Here is a 23,848-nt window from a genome sequence, read left to right on the forward strand (position 1 = left end):
GCTGTCCATTGGCTAGTGGCTGTCACTTGAATAGGACTGAGATGCACCATGCGACCAATGAATGTGATGTCACTGGCCTAGAAAGAGGTTGAGGCATTTACCGGAGCTCCGCAGCCTCTTCAAACAGTTGATTGGCTAAGGATAGGTCATCAATCAGATATTCAATATTAAACATCTGGTAAACCCATTTAAAAAAAAAACAAAAACTGTTGGCATAAACTAGGTGGCGAAGGACTAGACAGTACAAATAAATCTAGCACAGTTTAAGACTTAGGTTTATAATCTTTTACTATTATCTAGTGTTAGTAAATCTGAGTGTTAGTCAGTTGGTTGACCTCACATTATGAGGTAAGTGAAATTATGACCTATACATTTTATGCTTTCCATATTACAGGCAATTCTGAAAATTATTGTTTTGAAACAAACATATTTCAAACTACTGAACGAATGTTTTTTTCATGTTTTCATCAATTTCAGATATATGCCACTGCTCTCTATAAAATGAATAATACTGAGAATTTTAAAACTAGCTTTTTTTGCCATGGGCTGGGTGAGTCTCAGGAGGTTGATTGTGGTAGAGGAATTGATGCAAACCACTCAGGAGCCTCTTCAGTATGGTACATACCTTTTCAAGTGAAAGGGAAATTGAATCCCTAGAGAGGCTTTATTATGGAAAATGTATTTTTTTTTCTTTGAGTGTGCTACAACATTATTGAACTTTTAACATTTGCAATCAACTTTTGCAAAACAGCGATTGATCCTAAAAATAATAACTGCACATTGTGCAACTATTGTGTATTAGCCTCATGCACGTTAGTTCAAATAAGGAAAAAACATTGATTTGGAAAGCAAGTTTTAAAAGACTTTTTGAAAACTTATTTGAACTTTGGATTCACATTGTAACTTTAAGGTGATTCAGGATATACGATGTTGTTTCTGAATGCTGTACGTATGTTATTAGCTATATTTTTTTTTCAATTACTGCTAATAGACATGAAGTTTATCTGGTGTATTATGGCTTTATGTAAACTCTAAGACATACAGAGTTGAAAGCACTTAAAGACCCTGTATGGCTGAGGGTTCATAGACAGTCATATGTCTTTTTTCTGTTGTATTCTATATTAATAAAAAATAATAGCCTACTCCACCAGACATTATATTATGTAGCTATCTTTCTTTAGGTGCTTTGCACTGTAAGGTTAGATAGATTCATACAAAGCGTTTTTGGTTTGTGCTTTGAACTAATTTTCTAGATCAAAACTGCTGTGGCTAGATTTTACTTTAAAGTCTATAATAAATTATTGAAAAATCAACATACACAATGGAGCAAATTGAAATAATTTTTGCCCAAACCAGGACTTACACAAACATTTGGAGCTTTGAATGTGTATTTCGCCATAGCGATATGCACCTGCATACAGGGTTGTGCTGACTGAACCCCCCACATTTTTTATTTGCAGCTTTTTGCCTAGAATTTTTTAAGCCCACTTCACATATATCAGATATGTCCGGCCAGCTTTTCCGGGCCAGGTGCTGGACACAACTGATATACGTGCACAGCACTTCAGTTCACAGACTCATACACAAAAACTGAGCATACAATATTTTTCTGTCCAGTGCTATTAGGCATCCGGCTTCACAACTAGCATAGTAGAATAGTTTGAAAGGCTGAAGATTAGACATCCGTCCATCCAGTTCAGCCTGTTATCCTGCAAAGTTTATCCAGAGGAAGCAAAAAGCCCTCATGAGGTAGAAGTACATTTTCGTCATTTTAGGGGGGCAAATTGCTTCCCGACCCTTCTCCATAAATCTACTACAACCTGTAATATTACTACACTCCAGAAATACATCCAGGCCCCTCTTGAACTTTTTTAGTGAACTCACCATCACCACCTCCTCAGGCAGAGAGTTCCATACATGCTCTTACAGTAAAGAATCATCTTCTATGTTGATGAACTGATATGCCAAATATATGAGAATAATCCCATAGAAAACTATGGGATCAGTTACCCTTCTGTATTTTTTTTATTCACTCCAGAGAGAAAATGAATTGGATTGTAGGAAATATGTGAAGGGGGCCTAATTAATTATCCCAAAGATTGCTTTATTTTTGGCAAATTATCCCATAGGTTTCTCTATAGGACTTAGTAATACCGGAACAAAACATGCACAAAATGTTACCAAAATATAAAAAATTTCAGCAGAAACACTTGTAGAAAAAGTTATGTGAAGAAGGCATTATATGGTGCTATATGTCTGCCTTAAAGGGAATATCCTACAAATTTTACACAGTTTTTTTTACTGGGTAGGCGGCAGCTCATCAAGCACCTGCATCTCCCAGGATGCATTGTACTTAGTTCTTGTTAAAGGTCTGAACCCGGTCATGTCCCCATTTCCACCCAGGCAGCCCCCTGACATGGAAATGCTCCGATGCTCTCCCTTGCCCTGTGCTGAATCACACAGGGTGAGGGCTGTTTTTTTTTTTTTTTTTACACTGATAAGAGGAGGCTTCAAACTAGTAGTGTTGCCGGCGATGTCACCGTCACTGGTGGACGGGCTTTAGCGCTACCCTAGACGATTTATTAGGCCCATTAGTTACGGTGGCCCCCCCATTAGTGGCGTCACCGGGCTCACTGCTAGGCAGAAGACTCTGCCTAGCTTTACACATGGAAAGACCAGTACATCCCTGGATCTCCCGAAAGTGCCTTTGGAAGCAATTCAGCGCAGGGCAAAGGAGTGCATCGGAGCATGAAATGCTCTGATGCTAATGTCAGGGGGGCTGCCTGGGTGAAAATGGGGATATGTCCAAGTTCAGCTATGAACCTGGACAACCCCTTTAACCTCCTCCTCCCGAGCATAGAAAATAGTCCCTCACATATAGCCCAAGAGACACATTTGGTATGCAATACCCTCACAATTTCCTTCTCTCTCTGTCTAGAGAGAGATATAGCTACTGTACAGTTTTTAATGAATTTAGAAGTAGGTGAAATTTATGAAAGGTGCCTGGGCCCCACCTGCTTCTCTATGAGATCACTATGCCATCATTGAGAAGAGGGAAGGGGGAATAGAAACTATTAAGCATGTTATTCCACCTCTGAGTGCAGGAGATGGTGGACTAGAAGGATAGACAGCAGGGGGCGCTACAGAGAGGAAAATGTACATCAAAAGCTAACAATAATTTTTTATAACACTTCATTCAAAATGCTCTTTTCATTGCATAGTAATACTTTTCATGGGATGACCTCTTTACAAATAGAAATTTTGCTATGAATCTGAAGATATTATTTAGTACGGGACTGATCAAATACCAGTTTGTGCAGGGTATAATGGAAATCTAGGTGGGGTATCTAATGACAGAACAGACTGCACTCCCTATAAAGCTAACTGGAAAAATTAAACAGTTATCCTTTATGGACATTTTCCTTTGTATTGCATTAAATTGTAACTAAACTTTTAACTAAACTTTATTAAATCCTATTCTAAATGTGCTAAAAATATTTTTATAATACACTTTTTTTTTTACTTTTCTTTACTTTTCATGCGAAATAGGCACCTGAAGTTGAGGTACCTAATGTCCTTTAGAATCAGTACTTTCAAACAACACTGTGCACAGGGGCAGACTGAAAACTTAAAGTGGCCCTGGAAAAAATACTAAAAGTGGCCTCGTTTTGCAGTTGGGTCCAAATTGATGGAAGGCAGGGCCAGCAATACCATATTGTGGCACATTATACCATCCCAACAGAGCCAAATACCACAGTCCATCACAAAATACTGCCCCCAGCACAAAATACATCCCCAAAACTTCCACTGGGCAGCCGTGAGGAGGGCTCAGGGGGCCCCCCTGAGCATTGGCCCACTGGGTAATTTCCCTGTAAGGTCTATGGCCAATCCGCCCCTGGCTGTGTATGGGAGTACGGATTCCCCTATGGCCCCACAGAGCTCTGAACAGGCCGGAGCGTTGCTGCTCCTGCCTGTACCAGCACTGCTCTGCTAAAGGCTGGCATAAATGTTGGAAGCCAAAAGGAGAGAAAGTATAAAGGACAGAGACGTACTCAGGTATTTTTTTATTCATTCTTGACTAGTGTATATTGCCAGCAATAAAACGGTCTACTTCTGAGTTAATGAGAATACACCTACACCATACCTTAGTTTCATTACTTTTAACTTGTTTCATTTTCAAGAAAAACCTACCAAGATTCCATAAAGAAATGTAATGAGAGACTAAAGCAACATGAAGAAAAATATATGGAGTTCACATGTGCTAAGAAATACCATATGATAAAAGAGGAGTATGACAATATTTTGAACCTGATCCTTAAATATGACGAACAGCAGAAGAGGAAGGACAAGATAATTCTTGATATTTTGGGTGCATGAATAAATTTTTATATCATTTAAAAAAAATACTAATTCAAATATCAAAATATAATTACATTTGTTTCTTTTTTCTTTTGCTAGAGCCGGCATCATTTGCATCCTACATTGACTGGAGTTTGAGGCTGTATCCATTTTGCTTAATTTTACATGCCACAAATGTTTAGCAATTGAACTTAATGATAGTTGGGAAATTAAGCGAGATGCTATTTAGGCCTCAGGCGTACGACTATATTTTGATCTGTGTCCAATCAGCATTTTTTGCGCACAAACCTATTTATTTCTGTGGGTTTGAACAAAAACCAGACAGCACGTAAATGACATCGGTGTGCTGTCCACATCCGCGTGGCCGAGCCACAAATTATAGTACCTGTGTTATTCTTGTCTGTTTTTTGGACAAGAATAGGGTTTTTTGCAGTGTTTTTCTTTACAGGATGCACATATACTGAATCCATATTTTGCGTATTTGCGGGCCGCAAAATGGTTAAGGTCGTGTGCAGAAGGCCTTAAAGGGAGTCTGTCACGTCATTTTCACCAGTATAACTAGCGGTATTGCCCCACAGAAGATTGCAAACATATTCCAAACATACACTACCTGTGTGTACTTTGTGTCTTTATTGCATGTCCAGCACTTTTATTCTGCTGAAAAAAAGCTCCCAAGTGCCCAGCTGGGTGGGCTTTTCATTTCTTTGGGCCCTTGGAACAGCAAACCCACCCTGCTGGCTACTTGGGAGCCGTTTTTCCACCAGAATAAAAGTGCTTTTCCTGGACATGGAATAAAGACACACAGGTACAGTATGAATGCATATGCAATCTTGTGTGGGGCAACGCTGTTAGTTATATTGGTGAACATTACATGACCTTTAAGGATCCAATTCCTGTAACAATGTGACCCAGTTCACTTGAATGGGTTGGGCTGCAGTACTAGTCACGGCAATATGGATCTGCAGGAGTTGGTGGTCTTCCAGTTCTGCCAGATGGCCCTGCATTGAAAACTGCACAGTTGTAAAGGAAACAGGGGAAATTGCAAGTATATATGTATGATTGATACAGTAGGTGCAACTAGATTCATTTAAGGTAATGATTTTTGATTCAACAGCTATTATGCAAAACTTCATGGAACAAGAATGGTGGGGTGAACTCTGAATCACCTGCTTTGAAGACTAGAATAGCTTCTGCCACCCCTGCTTTATAAGGGTACGACCACATGGGATAGAGATGTTCATTTATCTGGGACCTGCACAGTCAGTAACAGCTAGGTGAAAAAATATCATCCTTTTTTCCATATAGAAATTACCAGAATGTAAATTTCTGCTGCAGATATTCACCATGGATTTCAACCTTTTTTAATATAGTATGGCTGAAATGTGTGGTGAATCTGTAGTGTAACATAAAATCTCCAGCAGATACTGTATTTTTCCATCCTGTGTGGACTTACCCTTATGTTTTGTTTTCCCAAAAGCTAGACATTTTTGAATTATACTGCAGCTTTTTCAGCCAATGACAACTGCTTGCAGAGATTGCAGCAACACTGTGAAAGATCAGCAGCTGGCAAAGGGATCATCAATATGGGTAGAGGCGGCCAAAAGCTGGGCATGCACATTCAATAGCTGTCAGACAGCTATCTCTCCCATCCCCCTCCCGACTTCTCCATACACATAAACATTCAGTTCGGCTGAGCATATATGTGTTATCAATGGGGAGATAGGAGAAAGCCACTGCCCGACACTTCTGGGAGAAAAAGAGGATTTATTTTGTGACAATTCTTTGAGTTATGCATTAACTTTCCTTGTAAGTGCAACTCTAAGAAAAAACACAGAGAAAACCATTCATCATATTTCTCAAAAGTCACATACAACATCTGAAATGGTGCAGAAAATCAAGGAACTTGAACGGAAGATAAAGTATATTGAAGAGGTAACCATCTGGCTTAACCTACTTGTTATTCAAAAAAACCAAAAAGAAACGACACACGATTAACCACAGAACTGGTAATCGAAAATGGCACACAGCTAGTTACCACATTTGTTAATGTACATCCTTAATTTATATATCATGTACAGATAATTTGAACTTAAGGGACTTCAAAAAAACATGTGCTAACACTGGGAAAAGTATATATATATATATATATATATAAAAAAAACTAGTATAACTCTGTTGTGTCACTCTTCCCAGTGCATGGATACTGTGAGGCAGTGCGTGGAAGCCACAAGCCTCCTTAGTACTGAGCTGCACAGCCTCTGCGCACTATTGTACTGTCTCAGTTTTATAAAAATTTGGTTAATTTTGGTTGAACTTGAACCTACTGATTTCTGCGAGACCAGCCAAACATCTGATGTGTATTTAGGCCTCTCAATGGCAGATGTTGAGGGACAGAAGAATTGGGCAGTTGGAGTTCAACATGCCTGATCCTTTTGTTCTCCCCTCTCCCTATGGAGCACACATTCACATATAGTGGAGCCGAGCATGCATGTGTATGGTGGGATCATTGCCGATATAGCTGTTTGCTAAAAGAGTTTTTGGCCAACAGCTATCTCATGTGTATGGACTAAGTGTAAAAAAAAATGTTGTTGGTAAAAAAAATCATATTACATGATCTTAAACGTTTTTTTTTCAGCATACCAAAGAAATATCTGAAAAAGAAAATGATATAGGAAGAAAAGAAAGCAACAAAGATCTCACAACTGAATTTCAACAAGCGTAAGGCATTACATTACTTAATAACTTAAAGGCTATGTACACCTTTGGTGGCAATTTTATTATTATATTGTACTCATTTTGAACTAAAAATCTTTTTTTAAATCGGTCTTTATTAAAAATGATGAGCCGTTTTCCCTGCACAGCTTTGAGTTTATCTACTAGAAGGATCTGTATTTTTTCTCTTTTCAGGCAGGGAGCTGACCTTATCTCTGACCTTATAAACACATTAAAGCTCAATTCTTTTCCTAATAATAAGAATGTGGCTTAAATAAGTGTTTATGACCTTTTAGTTATGTACAGATAAGGGTTATTAGATGACCAGCACAAAGTAAAAGTACCAATTACACAGTTAGAAAAACAGTTAACCCTTTGTGACAGAACAGCTTAATATTTTTAATAAAGACTGATTGAAAAAATTATTTTTACCCCAAAAGGAGTAGAAATGCACTCATAATAAAATTGTCCCCAAAGGTGTACATAGCCTTTAAATTTGTTGGTCATAGCCAAGGTTTCGTATGAACGTTGCAGTGTTTTAGCTATACGTTTTTGCAGCATTTGAAGAAATGACAAGAAAATGTTGTCTGTCATTTTTACAAAAGACACCACAGAAAAAAAAATATTGGTGGAAACAGACACTGTGAATATACTCAGCATTTACACAAAGAGAATCAGTGAGACAAATGAATGGGTTATTATAATTTAGTCCTGCTCAACTGAAGGTCGCCATGCATCTTATGATATATTTTTTTTAACAAATCTCTTTTTATTGAAAATAAGTATCAAATGGATGAATAGCATACAGAATTGTGATCAATGAGACATAATGATACTGTTAATATCAGAATAACATATTACATAAAGAGTGAACATAAATGTAATGGGGATAAGCAAGGGGGGGGATATGTGACGTGGAAGGGAAAAAGTAAAAGGGTTAAGGGAAGGAGGTGAAGATGGGAAGGGGGAAGGGAAAGATATACAATAGCTTGTATTACATAAGAACACAAATCTCCGTGTTACATAGAAATGTAAAATAATTTAGAGATTGGTGGGTATCCACCTAGATGCATAACCTAGACAACGTCTTCTAACTTAAGTGAACTATAAAACTACGGAACTCCAAAACCTTGCATGACAGAAGGTTAATCTACATAGGCAATAGAAGTATGTAAAGCAGCAAATCATACCAATTAATTTAATAGTTAAAATGTCAGAGGCAACAATTCTGCAATGATGTAAGATATGAGAGGTCTTGTTTAACACTCCTTCCCCAAGTCACGAAACAATTTCCACGGCTTCCACAATAGTAGAAACTTGGAATGAGACCTAGTTACCCAACCTGCCAATTCCTCCATCAAGTAAATCTGGTCAATCTTTTCTTACCAATTCTTTAGTGAGGGAGGTGAGGAGTTTAACCAGTTTAATGGAATTAGCAACCTAGCTGCTTGAACTAGAAGGGTCGGTAGATTAAACATCGATGGTTGCCATTTATTGGAGGGTAGCCATAAAAGTACTGATTAGGGAGTTAACTCTATTGTGGTGTTACATATTTAATTATTATTTTTTTTCAACTTGGTCCCAATAGGAGCGAATTAATGGGCAATACCACATAATGTGGCCTAGTGTACCTCTTTGTGTCTTACATCGCCAACACAAATCGTGGTCTGCGATACCCATTTTGAAAAGTTTGTATGGATCGTTAATTATGTTTGCTGTTTTAGCTGCGGATTTAACCCCTTTCAAATAAAGGGTGCGATCTGAGGCAAACCCATATCAAATCTGCAACAAAAACAGCAATTACGAATTGCGGTTTTAGGTGCATTGGGTGCAGCAACACACAGAAGTCCATGAGTATATCTGCGCGTTCACCCGCCTCTGTATCCAGGTAACCTTATGGTAACAGCCACACGGTGCATAATCTGCTGGAGATTTAGCCACGTTTTCATGCAAAATCCACATGCTACATGCAGATTTGCCATGAATTGACCATATATTGACAGGTTGCAGATTTAAAATGCAGTATATACAAATGAAAATGCTGCACAAAAATCTAAATATAAAAGTATTGATTAGAGTTATGAATCAACTATGCATCAGTTATTTTCATCATATTTATTGGAAATTATACATTTCTTAATAATAAATACAATATAACTGGACTTTGCTATCTGCATCCCATTAAGATGTTGTTAATCACACAGTAGTATGTAGCTGGGATGGATTGCCGAAATATCATTCGTCTGACACAGAAGAAAATAATGGTTTGCTTTGTACTGGATCACTTCAGCAGTCTTCTACTTATTACATCTGGTCGAGTGCTCTTTGTGTTTCTATATCTGGAGAATACTTAGCAATATGACTTCAGATATTTTGTACTAGAAGAAATTGCTACAGGTTCATCTTGTTCAAGAAACGTATAAATTCACTTTCTATCAAGAAATGAGATACCTTATTATACGGGGCAGAATGTTCTGTGCTTGTACATCTAATGTTAAAAGGTCATGTATAGCAGAAATGGTAGAACATAATGTTTCTTTTAGATATTGGCTGTCATTTAAGATGGGATGGTACAGTTAACATCTCTATGTATGCTATAGCTTTCCTACGCTCATGTAATCTAATTGGTTGTAACTTTTGCTTAGCTGCACTTCCATTGCATTTTGTTTTTCCATCTTTCAGTTCATTTGGTTACTAAAATTTGGATATACACTCTTTCCATTGTGCATTATATTATCATTACAATAATATCACTAAGGGCACAGCCCAACGTAGTGTAAGCACTGTAGATTTTGCACAACAGAATTGTGCACAGAAAATCAGCATGATTTACAGAAACAGAAGAAAAAGCAGATGAGATTTTCACAAATCTTTCCCATATGTTCCAGACAGAGTCCATAACGGGATTTGCACATAATTTGACATGCATGTCAATTTATTTTATGGATATAAGCCATAGATTTCATCCATTGCAATGCAGAGGGTGCAATCTGCCTCAGATCCACAGCAAACGATTTGGTGCAGATTTTGCAATATACACTATGGATTTTTCACTGTGAAACTGCCACTCGTGGCCATACTTTTAATGTGGTTTTCCACAATAGATTCTTAGGGTATACTGATTAACCCCTTTACGTAAATATACAGCACTATGCAAAAAAAACATTCTGCAAAACTTCTGCATATTTTATGGTCCCCCTTTCTCCAATGATCGGGGGGTATTACTGCAGGAGAAGTCAGGTATGGGTTCAACTAATACACACTGGTTAGACTGCTGACACTAGGCCAGTGGCACTTATTAGCCCCTTAGATCACAACATGTAAATTAACGGCTAACGGCATGGTCCTTGTGCCTGCAGCCATTAATTTACATGCCGCATTTGATGGCTCTGTACACTCTTGCACTTAGAGCAATCAGCAGGACTGTGCTGTCACACTGGCAGCCAGAAACTTTACTGTAAAAGGGAATACAATTAATCCATTCTCTGTCACAGAAAACCCCAGCAAACCACACTAAATTCCTGATGCAGAAATGCTGCTTCTACATTCAAATGTTTGTTAAGGAACCCCATGATGTCATTGGGATTCCCTGTGCAGAGGGGGATTGGAGGCATGTAGAGATGATGTGACAGTTACAGTAGGTTGCAAAGCTACAGTAGGTTCCATATAAAGATGCACAGTCAGTTAAAGTGTACCTAAACTTTAAAACTACTAAAAGTACTATAAACTATTAAAACTTACTGTAAGGGCTTGTTCACACGACTGTGTAAAGCCCATGCCCACAAATTGCGGTCCGCAATGCACGGGCACCGGCCGTGGCCCAGCCGCATGGGGATCGCGGACACATTCACTTGAATAGGTCCGCGATCCGTCCGTTCTGCAAAAAGATAGAGCAAGTTCTATCTCTTTGCGGTGCGGAAGCACGGAACGGAACCCCAGGAAGGACTCCATAGTGCTTCAGTATTGTTCTGTTCCGTGCTTCCGCTCCGCATCTCCGGATTTGCGGACCCATTGAAGTGAATGGGTCCGCATCCGTGATGCGGAGTGCACACGGAACGGTGCCCATGTATTGCGGATCCACAAATGCGGTCCGCAATACGGCAACGGGCAGCACATGTTCATGTGAATGAGCCCTAAATGTGATTACATGAATTTTCTTAAGTAATTTATTATTATTTTTTTTACTTTTCATAGCGAAATAGGCATGCTGTGTAGTGGAGTACAGATTCCCCTGCGGCCGCACTAGACACTGTACAGGCTGGAGCATCGCTGCTCCTGCCTGTACCAGCACTGCTCCACTAAAGCGTGGCATACATGGCTATGTCAGGATTTAGAGATTTGCTCCATAGCACATCACACCTTTGCCTGTGCTCTCTATGCTAAAGCCTGACATAGCCATGTATGCCGGACTTTAGCTGAGCTGCATTGGTACAGGCAGGGGCTAAGAAAAGCGCTATGAAAATCACTATGAAAAGTAAAAAAAAGGAAAGAAATAAATTGAAGTACATAAGAAACTTTTTTTAAATCACATTTACAGTAGGTTTTAACAAAGTTTACTAATAAGTTTGGATGCACTTTAAATTTGCTCTTTGCATGTGCAAAATAAAAGACATTTGCAGTACAAACAAGTGAACAGACTATTGAAATAGCCAGACAATAAGAGGAGAGGGAGAATGACTGGCTGCACCAGTTAGTTGGACAGTCCCCGCTTATCTTATTCTTTTTCACCGTCAGTCCGTCTACAGGCTCAGAAACAGAGTAGCCCATATTTACTAATGTGAGTGCACCTAGATTTTGGAATAAATTGTGCCAAAACTTTAGATTCTGTATGTACTGCACTTCCCTACTGCTCCCTGGTGCTGAATATCCCGTCCCAGTTCCACTAATGCACCAATACCCATCATGGTGGCTAAGAGCAGGATGACAGACAGAGGGAGTGGCAGTGTGCAGGAACGTCTTTCACTGCTAGTGCGTCTTCTGTCACATGCAGTTGTGCTGTTTGATAGGTGGGAGAAAACAGTCATGGAGTAGAGGAACACAGAGGCACGAACTCTAAAAGGGGCAGCTTGCATATAAGTAAATTATGGGCTGACTGTGATTTGTTTTTGCTTGGATGTCTAGAAATAAATAGAAGATGAGGTTGGCAACCCTACTAGGATGTGCCATCAATGCCAGATAAGTAAAAAAGAGCACACAGTGCAAGCACGGCCACCCTCCATTCAACATTATGGGGGTTCCAAAAATACCCGAGCACCGGCTCAGCTGTTTCTGGCAATCCCATAGCGGTGAATGGAGAGGTGGTCATGCATGGGTGGTGCAGCTTCCTTCACTTTGAAGATCCCTTTCTGAAGATACATGGTCTATCCATTCACAGCTATGGGATTTACTACCCATTTAGGTCACAAGTAAGTGAATGAAGTTTTACAAATTCCCATTCACATGCTATGAAAAATTAAATCCACAGAAGATTTCTTCTGGAGTTTCATGTGGATATCACCCATTGAATTGTGAGGGGTGAAATCTGCAGTAAAATCCTCATGTAAATCAGCATTTTAATAGATGAAGAGTTTTAAAGGATACTCCAATTTATATGGCTTGATGTTAATCTGTTTATTTGTTAACAATGACTGTTATTTCATTTTTTTTAAAAAGGAATCTGAATGAAGAAGCAAGACTGAAGCAATCAAAAGAAAAGAAATCACACTTGTTACACCTTCCAGACTTGCTTCAAAAGTTCATGCAACCACCTAGAGAGAATAGGGTATCCTTGCACATCAGTGAAACAGGTACAGTATAGTATATGTTTTTATAGTTTATATTCTTATTATACAGTATTTTATATTCTGATTGAAAAATAAACAGACAGTATTATTTCAAAATGTGTTGCACTTTCCATTTTTATATGCAGAAACAGACAACATTGGAAATGTTGATGACCCCCAAAATAGCAACAGCATTGTTTCAAACCAAGACCTGCGTGTGGAGAATGAAATTCAGGTATTTTTTATTGTGGGGGAACGCCATGGTTTTACATTGGAATTTGGGATCCTGGTTGTGCTGAGTCCTCAAGAAATGGAGCCACTTTCTGCAGGGACTCTCTGTTCTGGTTAATGGAGGGTAACCCCAAACAGCAGATCAACCTGCTGTCTATAAACCCTAACAAAGCAGATAAACAGGGGTTTACTTGTTTTTGTTGCTGAACTTTTTTTATTTAAAGTATATACTAATGGTTAATGTGAGCCAGAGCCAAAGCCAAACCTCTGATGTTTACTAGGAAACTGCGTAGATTTTAATACAGATGACTTATCCTCAGCATAGGACATCAGTATCTGATTGGTGAGGGCCTGACACCCAGGACCCCCGCCGATCAGCTGTTTAAGAAGGCAGTGGTGCTCTTGTGTGCTCTGCTGCCTTCTCGCAGTTTGCCAAGCACAGTGCCTTGTATAGCGGCTGTGCTTGGAATCGCGCCCACAGGAGTGCCACTGCCTTCTCAAACAGCTGATCGCAGAGGTCCTGGGTGTCAGACCCACACCGATCAGATACTGATGACCTATCCTGAGGATTGGATTGCTCATTCCTCTGACCCTGGTTTGTCTTCTGACCACTCTCTTTTGATACTGCATAGCCTGTCTGATTCTGACCCATTTACGTATGACCCTGTTTTTGTGTTGTCTTGTCTCTTGGTGTTTGTCTGTCTCTGTACCGTAGTAGTATAGGGACTGTCGACCAGTTGCGGTCTTGCTTCTTTGGGATTGTACTGCAAGTAGGTAGGGAAAGCAAGCTGGGTTCTAGGTCAGGACTCACTGTCCGTGTCTGTCCCTACTTACAGGCATTAAATCATCCTTCTGCTTTCTCTGCCAGCCTCTCCCTCTCCTTTTTTATTGACATTGCCAAGTTCCTGCACAGTCATCTTGCCTGGCCCTGTCAATTAAGAAGGATGGGGAGGGGCTGGCAGAGGAACCAGGGTGACCAAGGGTGCACAGAGTGGCTCAGCTATGCCCTCAGTGCCGTTAACTGCTCATTTGCACATGCATTAAAAAGTACTTTTTTCCAGAATGAAGCAGATTGCTAAGGCTATATTCACATCTGCCTACGGGATTCTAATAAATACCAGCATTTCTGTATGCAGTGGCATCTTTCTGGCAGAAAGCCAGCATGCATGCCAGAAACCTGATGGATCCCTTTATAGTGTCCGGCTAGGTTCATTACAGCAATTCTGGTAATTTGCTCCTCTTCTGGAACAAAATACCAGAAACTCGTGTACAGATGTGAACATAGCTTTAAGTGAAAGGAATCACTAAATTCAGCTGAGCTAGCCCTACAAGGCATCGTGCCTAGTTTAACAGTGGATTTCCTAGTGACAGACTCAATTTAAATGTACCTTATAGTAGCCTATGCATGCTTTCCAACATACATGATACTGACTGCTTTAAAAACCACACCAAAGACAACCAAAAAATGTAGGTTGAGTTCCAATTTACAGAACAATACATAGTGCAGTTTTCAAACCCCATCCAGACATGGCAAAAATTCTGCTCGGAATTCAGAGCATACTGTGGATTTTCAAATCTGCAACATGCTCATTATATTGCAGAAATGTAGGTTTTTCACAGAGGATTTCAATTTCAAATCTGTGCAGAATCAATATTAACAGAAGATATCCGCTACATCTGGCCTCAGACTAGATCTCTGTGGGATATATCTAGTCATATATGAAATATTTGATGCTACAAAGTGTAAAGTATGTTCCTTCCTAATTAGGAGCCACTCATTAATAACGGAAGTGAAGGCTTTACTCCACCAACAACAAATTTGCAACATCAAAGTCAGCTAAGGTAATAGTAGTAAACATTTGTCCACTTCATATGTATATGTATTAATAACAGTGCACCTAGACACTGTCATGAACTGTGCCAAAATTTGGCATAATATGGTGCATTTATAGTACAATTTGGTGCATTTACCTCCGTGCTTAGCTTTACAAAGGGGGTGTGGCTTACCAAAACAGTGGTGTGATTTTGCTGGAAAGGGGTGTGGTCTAATATGCAGCATTTAGCTCCAAAATTCTTTCTCAATGTAAGCCAATCAATAATCAGTATACACTGAGACCATAGCTTTTGTAAGTCTGCCCCATTGTGTAGATTTGTATTTGTGTAAGAGTATGTCTACACATAACAGATTTGCTGTGATACATTTCACAGCCACAGGGAAATCCATAGCAGCAAGTCCACCCCATAGCAAAAGGATTTTGCTGTGTATTTCTCTTGTGTGGAAAATCATTTAAAGTTTTAAAATAACAAATTATTAATCTACCAATCCCCTAGCATTTCTGTAGTATGGTTTCCAAGGTGGGCTCTGTTCCACAGCCCCCAGCAATGACATATGCTTATGATTGGCTGCAGTGGTCACATGCCAACACAACATATCATTAGTGGAAGCCAGGAAACAAAAACCGGTGGGGTGCTGTGGAAATGTCAGGAGGGGAGTTCAAGGGATTGGTAGGTGAGAATATGTTTTTTGTTCTTTAGACAATTTTCACACCTGCGGATTTTGCTGCAGATATGCAGGAAATACGCAGCAAAATCCAGAACAATCGGGTTTTGCTGTAGATTTTGATTTCCCTATTGAGATCAATTGGGAAAATGCAGACAGAAAAAACACATCAAGTGGATGTACCCTAATAATTAATTACTATACATCAAATATATGGGTAAGGCCAGGCTCACATATAATGGTTGTGTCCGGTCACTTTTCTTTATGGCTGAACTAGACAGGACTGATGACTAAAGTTGTGCACTTTGTGCACCAGCCCAGCGTCCATGATCAGACATAGACACATTGCACGCAATGCTTTTCTGTCCATCTTAGGGAGATATCCATTGCCAGAACTGATGTCACCAGAGACAAAACTGTTCCCATAGAAAACTATTGTATCAGACTAGACATTAGTTTTCTTCTGGCTCTTTTGTATTACGACACAGGCAAAAAGGCCAAAGGGTCAGACATATATGAACCAGCCGTATTACAACATATATTCTGTCTGTGTGAGATGAGTCAGTGCTCAGATAGAAATGCAATTATTTTACAGGCCAGGACCGATTCAAAAGCAAATCCATTCAAAGAACATGGCTGTCAAAGAAACAGGTAATTATATATTTAACCTTATTTATATATGTATTATCATGCTGTATCCTGGGGGGTATCCTGTGACGGAAATACAAGGTGACATAAACATGAAAATAGCTCTATTTAGTAAAAGTGAAATACATTTATAGTATAACTCTCTATATTGAAGTTTCTCATAGTGATATCATTAGACAAAGTGACACAATAATACAATGTTTTTTTTTTTTCACTTGATGCTTGGTATGTGCTGCCAGGAAGATGGTTATTTTTTTAAATATAAAAAACACTAGTCTATGAATTACTCCTCGATGAAGGAGTTTGTACACAGCTGTGTTCAGGGTCCGACTGGGGTTTCTTGGGCCTACCATAGGAAATTATTCTCAGGGCCAAACCTCCATATCATCAAAAAGGTCTAGTAAGTTTTGAAGAAATAGACTATAGTCGCATGTTATTGTCTACAATGGCAGCTCCTTGACCTTTGGGGCCCACTACGGTATCAGAGCCTGAGAGCTAGGATCCACTGGTATTCTGGTGAGCCAGTCTGACGCTGTAGGTGTGGAGATAGGAATGGGCAGTCTAGGCTATATAATCTTAATGTACATTTTTGCAACCAATTTTCAAAATAAAAATAAATAAACGCAACTTTAAAAATGTTCAGTGATTTTGTATATACTGTTCTTATGCAGTCCTATGTGTCCCAGTGGTTACAAACTAAATGCAGCTTGCCTGTTCGTCCAGCAGTCATGTGTTACTTTCTTCCATTTGCCCCCTGTTTACCTTCTGGAGGCACTATAGTAATAAAAAAAAGTTTGCAAGAGAGTGATAGCCATATTTCCATCTAAAAGACGCAAGAACTTGCTAGCAACACTTGTAACCCCTAGCCCCCACCTTCCCTTCAAGTGCTAGGATGTTCAGAAACCTATGAAAAAAGCAGGCTTGGGAGGTAGCTGTTGCAGCATAAACCTCTCCCACTGCTTTGTCTGCAATAGAAACCAGGCAAGTGAAGCCTCCCTACACTAGCTAAGCCTTGCCTCCTCAATGTTAAGTTCTCACCTGGTGAGATTAATCTGCCAAGCTGCTTGTCCGGAAGAGCAGACCAAGAACCATGCAAATAGGTGGTGCTAGTGCAGAAAAGTAGGAAGACTTGTGCAACACAGCTGTAGACCTGATGCAGCTGCACTGCAGTTGATGTGGCTACATTGATTAAAGACCAGTGAAACTGAGTTGTGCAAGTGTATTGGCAACTGCAGTAGCTGAGTGATGTAGTAAAGATGTTTATGCAGACTGGAGACCAATACAGCAGAAACTAAAGAATAATACAGTGGAGTAAGGCAGAGTAACTGGTGGCCATAGCAGGAACTCCAGAGGCTACTCTGAATAATCATATGGCATCCCACAGCATGAGCTGGGTTTGAATAACCTGGCAGAATAATCTCATATGTGTGTGTGCTGGGTTGCTGCAGCATCTGAATGCATGAAAGAAGAAAATGGACCAGCCAGAGGAGAGGAGCAAGTCAGTGCTTACCACTGGATCCGGGACAGGTGAGTAATACTCCGAAGTCCATAGTCAAAGATGGGGAAGACTAAATGGAAATTGATTCATATTTCCTATGCATGCTTTCCTGCATAGTATTTCCTGTTATTTCTTTTCATTCAATTTGAGGTTTAGTGCCCCTGTAAGAAAAGTCAGACATATGCTTTAAGCCGATATAAATAGTATAATGTACATATTCATTTCTTTCATAAGACGAAATCAGAAGACAACAGTTCACTGAAGTCCCAGATACATCAAGAGATTCAGGTTATGTCTCTCAGGTACAGTGTTTATGTGTGTCAACTATAATTTGTACCAATTATTATAATTATTCAAGGATTTTTTTTTTTACTATTGCATTGTACTCATTTTGAGCTAAATATTATTTTTTTCAATTGGCCTTTATTAAAAGTTTTGAGCCCTTTTCTTTGTACAGCCTTGAGATCCTCCAGCAGCAAGCTCTATATTTTTACTTTGTTCCATCAGACAGCTCAGCTGACAGCTCCTTATCTCTGATCTCTGACCTCCTAAACACTCATTAGAGCTCAATTCTTATCTTACTGATAAGAATGTGGCTTAAATAAGTGTTTATTACATTTTAGTAATTTAGAGATAAGGTTTTTTAGATGACGGGCATAAAGTGAAAGTACGATTCACACAGCTAGACAGTTAACCCTTTGTGACAGAATGGCAGAATATTTTTAATGCCCACTAAAAAACATTAAAATAATTGCCCCCAAAGCGGTACATAGCCTTTAAAGGGAATGTGTCATCAGAAAATGACCTAATATTAAAATCAGGTTTTTGTGTTAAGCATATTTTTTTTTACAATTATTGGTGTTTTTTTCATTTTCCATTTTACTATCCATATAAAAAAAAAAGTATACAATCCTGCAATTTTCACACTGGTCACCGGGTCTAATAATAGATCATGATTTCCTGTTCTGTGCAGGTAACTTCCATTATCATTACCACCACAAGTAGAATTACAATGACAAGTAACACCTCTTTATAAATAACACTGGATCCACAATTCACAATAGATGATATCACAGCTTATCAGCTTCCCCCTGACCTCTACACAGGTGACACAGCAAGCCTAGAAAACTCTCCCATAGAGGTCAATGGGGTCAGCTCCTGTCTATTATGTCTATGGCCCATGGGGCTGCTCTCAAAAGACAGGAAAGCTTTAACATATTTTAGGCCTAGTGGCCAATGTGAAAACTGCAGGCTTATACACTTTATTTTATAATACATATTGACATACAAAAATAAATAAAAAGTCTCCAGAAAGTTCTAAAAGAAATATGTTTAAATCTAATCTAAATCTGATTTAAACAATAGGTTATTTTCTGATGACAGATTCCCTTTACAGAGTAACTAAACTTTTATTAAACTTTGATTAAAAAGGTTCTAAATGGCCTAAAATCATTTTTCTAATATAATTGGTGTTGGTATTTTACTAAAGAAATAGGCACCCAGAGTCCTGGATGCTATTGCAGCTTAGATTCAATATACTTGAACATGGCTCACTTGTTAGAAGTATGGATTCCACAGAGCCGGAGCAATGGGGTCCGCAAGGAAAGCTATGCAGGGAGAAGCACACATCGCGGCTCCTGTCTGTGTCCCATCAGCTTTGCTAAATCCTTGCATAGCATCCATCGCTTGGTACCCTGTACCGATGAGCTATGCTAGGATTAGCTGAGTGGCGCAGGCTCCTGCCTGTGCCCGCTTTGACCAGCTAAAAGCCCTGCATGTGAGCTTTTTAGCTGAGCAGAGCAGGCACAGGTGGGAGGGCAAAAAATGAAGATGTCACCTGTGTGCTGTCCGCATACATGGGGCCGTTCCGCAAATGATAGAACATGTCGTATTCTTGTCTCTTTTGCAAATACAATAGGCATTTCTACTGATGGGAGTGAGAGAACTGTGTAATGCACATGGCCTGTATCTGTATTTAGCGAATCCACGGTTTGCAGACCAAAAAATGGATGTGGTAGTGTGCATGAGGCCTTAATAATATTTTTGCACAACAAAAAATTCTCAAAAATTTGCACGCTTCTAAGTTTGACCTCAGGCTACAAAAGAAGGCTTATGTACAGCTGGCATGCAACATATGATTTTAAATGGATGTCCATTTCAATTATGTAGGGAAACTCTGTAAGTTACGAAGACATGGAAAGTAAAGCTGACGGAGAAACGTCACCAAATGAAGTATTTGCTTTGCCGAGGATTCCTTCACCATTCACCGTACCAGACCCTCCGCCTATTTCAACACATACATCCATTAGGAAAGGTCAACGTAACAAAGGAAAGAAAAGCCAGAACATCACCAAATATTCAATGGATTTGTATGTAGAGTTTTTAGATTCATAAAATGCAAATATAATTATATACTAAACCAATTTATCACATATCCCATCTTAGTAAGATCTTTTTAAAATATATGTTCATTTTATTATCACACTTTTTGATACATGTATTGTTGTTGGTAGGCACATTTGCATACAGGAATCGCTATTTAAATATTCATATTGTGCCTCATATATTTATTATTAAAAATATAAAAAAATTAATAAAATCATAAGTTTATAGGATAAAAAAAAATAATTCATACATGCATGAACTGAAATAGCCCAAACTCTACTTTAAGCCTCATTCACACTTCTGTGTCCGTGCTCAAATCCATCAGCAGGTGGTCAGTGATGCATCCGTGAAGCTGTCTGTGAAGGATCTGTGTTTGGTCCGTGTGTCCGTTTTTTGCTGTCCGTGTTGCATCCGTATTTCACTGACACTGAACAGCTGATTTTTTTTCCCCAAAGAATCTCTTTTTAATGATCCGTGAAATGCGGATGCAACATGGATGGCATCCGTGGTTTTCACGGACTCATAGACTATAATGGGTGTGATGGATCCGTGAACACGGACAAAATAGAGCATGCATCCGTACTAAAAAAACTGACCCATGGACCGTGCTAAAACACTGATGTGTGAATGCACACATTAAAATGAATAGGGACGTGTGCTGTCCGTGGAGAACACGAACAGCACACGTCCGTGAAACACTGACGTGTGAATGAGGCTTTAGAGACAATACGCTCAACGCTCATGGATTGAGTTACATACATACAGTCGTGGCCAAAAGTTTTGAGAATGACACAAATATTAGTTTTCACAAAGTTTGCTGCTAAACTGCTTTTAGATCTTTGTTTCAGTTGTTTCTGTGATGTAGTGAAATATAATTACACGCACTTCATACGTTCCAAAGGCTTTTATCGACAATTACATGACATTTATGCAAAGAGTCAGTATTTGCAGTGTTGGCCCTTCTTTTTCAGGACCTCTGCAATTCGACTGGGCATGCTCTCAATCAACTTCTGGGCCAATTCCTGACTGATAGCAACCCATTCTTTCATAATCACTTCTTGGAGTCTGTCAGAATTAGTGGGTTTTTGTTTGTCCACCCGCCTCTTGAGGATTGACCACAAGTTCTCAATGGGATTAAGATCTGGGGAGTTTCCAGGCCATGGACCCAAAATGTCAACGTTTTGGTCCCCGAGCCACTTAGTTATCACTTTTGCCTTATGGCACGGTGCTCCATCGTGCTGGAAAATGCATTGTTCTTCACCAAACTGTTGTTGGATTGTTGGAAGAAGTTGCTGTTGGAGAGTGTTTTGGTACCATTCTTTATTCATGGCTGTGTTTTTGGGCAAAATTGTGAGTGAGCCCACTCCCTTGGATGAGAAGCAACCCCACACATGACACAGGACCGATGGTAGCGCTCACCTTTTCTTCTCCGGACAAGCCTTTTTCCAGATGCCCCAAACAATCGCAAAGAGGCTTCATCAGAGAATATGACTTTGCCCCAGTCCTCAGCAGTCCATTCACCATACTTTCTGCAGAAGATCAATCTGTCCCTGATGTTTTTTTTTGAGAGAAGTGGCTTCTTTGCTGCCCTTCTTGACACCAGGCCATCTTCCAAAAGTCTTCGCCTTACTGTGCGTGCAGATGCGCTCACACCTGCCTGCTGCCATTCCTGAGCAAGCTCTGCACTGGTGGCACCGATCCCGCAGCTGAATCCTCTTTAGGAGACGATCCTGGCGCTTGCTGGACTTTCTTGGACGCCCTGAAGCCTTCTTAACAAGAATTGAACCTCTTTCCTTGAAGTTCTTGATGATTCTATAAATTGTTGATTGAGGTGCAATCTTAGTAGCCACAATATCCTTGCCTGTGAAGCCATTTTTATGCAACGTAATGATGGCTGCACGTGTTTCTTTGCAGGTCACCATGGTTAACAATGGAAGAACAATGATTTCAAGCATCACCCTCCTTTTAACATAGAACATAGAAACATAGAAACATAGAATGTGTCGGCAGATAAGAACCATTTGGCCCATCTAGTCTGCCCAATATACTGAATACTATGGATAGCCCCCGGCCCTATCTTATATGAAGGATAGCCTTATGCCTATCCCATGCATGCTTAAACCCCTTCACTGTATTTGCAGCTACCACTTCTGCAGGAAGGCTATTCCATGCATCCACTACTCTCTCAGTAAAGTAATACTTCCTTATATTACTTTTAAACCTTTGCCCCTCTAATTTAAAACTGTGTCCTCTTGTGGTAGTTTTTCTTCTTTTAAATATGCTCTCTTCCTTTACCGAGTTGATTCCCTTTATGTATGCAAGTCAAGTACATGTCAAGTAACATAGTAACATAGTACATAAGGCCGAAAAAAGACATTTGTCCATCCAGTTCGGCCTGTTATCCTGCAAGTTGATCCAGAGGAAGGCAAAAAAACCCTGTGAGGTAGAAGCCAATTTTCCTCACTTTAGGGGAATAAAAAATTCCTTCCCGACTCCAATCAGGCAATCAGAATATCTCCCTGGATCAACGACCCCTCTCTAGTAGCTATATCCTGTAATATTATTACACTCCAGAAATATATCCAGGCCCCTCTTGAATTCCTTTATTGTACTCACCATCACCACCTCCTCAGGCAGAGAGTTCCATAGTCTCACTGCTCTTACCGTAAAGAATCCTTTTCTATTTTTTGTGTACAAACCTTCTTTCCTCCAAACGCAGAGGATGTCCCCTCGTCACAGTCCTGGGGATAAATAGATGATGGGATAGATCTCTGTACTGACCCCTGATATATTTATACATAGTAATTAGATCTCCCCTCAGTCGTCTGCCATTTTAACCCAATCAGCCTGACATAATGATCTCCAGCCTTGTGCTCGTCAACATTCTCACCTGAGTTAACAAGACGATTACTGAAATGATCTCAGCAGGTCCTTTAATGACAGCAATGAAATGCAGTGGAAAGTTTTTTTGGGGATTAAGTTAATTTTCATGGCAAAGAAGGACTATGCAATTCATCTGATTACTCTTCATAACATTCTGGAGTATATGCAAATTGCTATTATAAAAACTTAAGCAGCAACTTTTCCAATTTCCAATAATTATGTAATTATCAAAACTTTTGGCCACGACTGTACACTTACCGGTATGTAGAATTGTCAGTGGTCTATGGGACCATGAATTGTTTATTCCCATAGATCAGTGACAATTACCTAACCAAATAGATGGATATATTACAAGTAATTGACCCAAAAAATAGTAAAAAAAAAAAACAATAATAAAAGAAGATTTTTTAAAAAGTTCAAAATTAATCCATATTAATCTTGCTAGTTTTATTAGTCCATGATTGTTGCCCGGAGTATAGAAGTAGTAAGTACTTACAAAGAGGAAAATAATGTAATTGTGTATTTGATTTTTTTTTTATAAGAGTCTATATAGAATATAAACTCAGAGGAGTGCCATTGTTGGCTATTAGTATATAGAAATATTGCCAATATTTTGTAGTTGGTATAATGTTAATATTTTGTTGCTGTTACATACGTATAATGGTGCAGATATATTTTGGTTGTACTTATCTGCCTTCTGTGTAGGTTCTTCAGTGGTGGTTCGCTGATGCCGATGCGGCCTGATAGTCTAGCGTCCCACGTGGCAACTGCACGCCGCCTGTCTGGCCTGGGTTGCTTCCACTCAATGGGGTGTATCTCGGTGTCTCACGTGGTAACCCACGTCCTCCGCCACTTGCCTGCTGCTCAATC

General features: G+C 39.5%; 1 protein-coding gene across 1 annotated transcript in view; it reads left to right on the forward strand.

The window, feature by feature from the left end:
• Positions 1-23,848, forward strand: part of C11H14orf39 (chromosome 11 C14orf39 homolog) — a 56,783-nt gene that overhangs the window by 29,972 nt on the left and 2,963 nt on the right. The window contains exons 5-15 of the mRNA XM_040410979.1: positions 4,182-4,369; positions 4,459-4,501; positions 6,171-6,291; positions 6,995-7,077; positions 12,724-12,857; positions 12,980-13,068; positions 14,833-14,906; positions 15,940-16,068; positions 16,160-16,215; positions 17,945-18,012; positions 19,880-20,079. Of these exons, the coding sequence (XP_040266913.1) occupies positions 4,182-4,369; positions 4,459-4,501; positions 6,171-6,291; positions 6,995-7,077; positions 12,724-12,857; positions 12,980-13,068; positions 14,833-14,906; positions 15,940-16,068; positions 16,160-16,215; positions 17,945-18,012; positions 19,880-20,079 (1,185 nt within the window). The remainder of the gene's footprint in view (positions 1-4,181; positions 4,370-4,458; positions 4,502-6,170; positions 6,292-6,994; positions 7,078-12,723; positions 12,858-12,979; positions 13,069-14,832; positions 14,907-15,939; positions 16,069-16,159; positions 16,216-17,944; positions 18,013-19,879; positions 20,080-23,848) is intronic.

The sequence above is a fragment of the Bufo bufo genome, chromosome 11 (assembly GCF_905171765.1).
Source record: "Bufo bufo chromosome 11, aBufBuf1.1, whole genome shotgun sequence".
Lineage (NCBI taxonomy): Eukaryota > Metazoa > Chordata > Amphibia > Anura > Bufonidae > Bufo > Bufo bufo.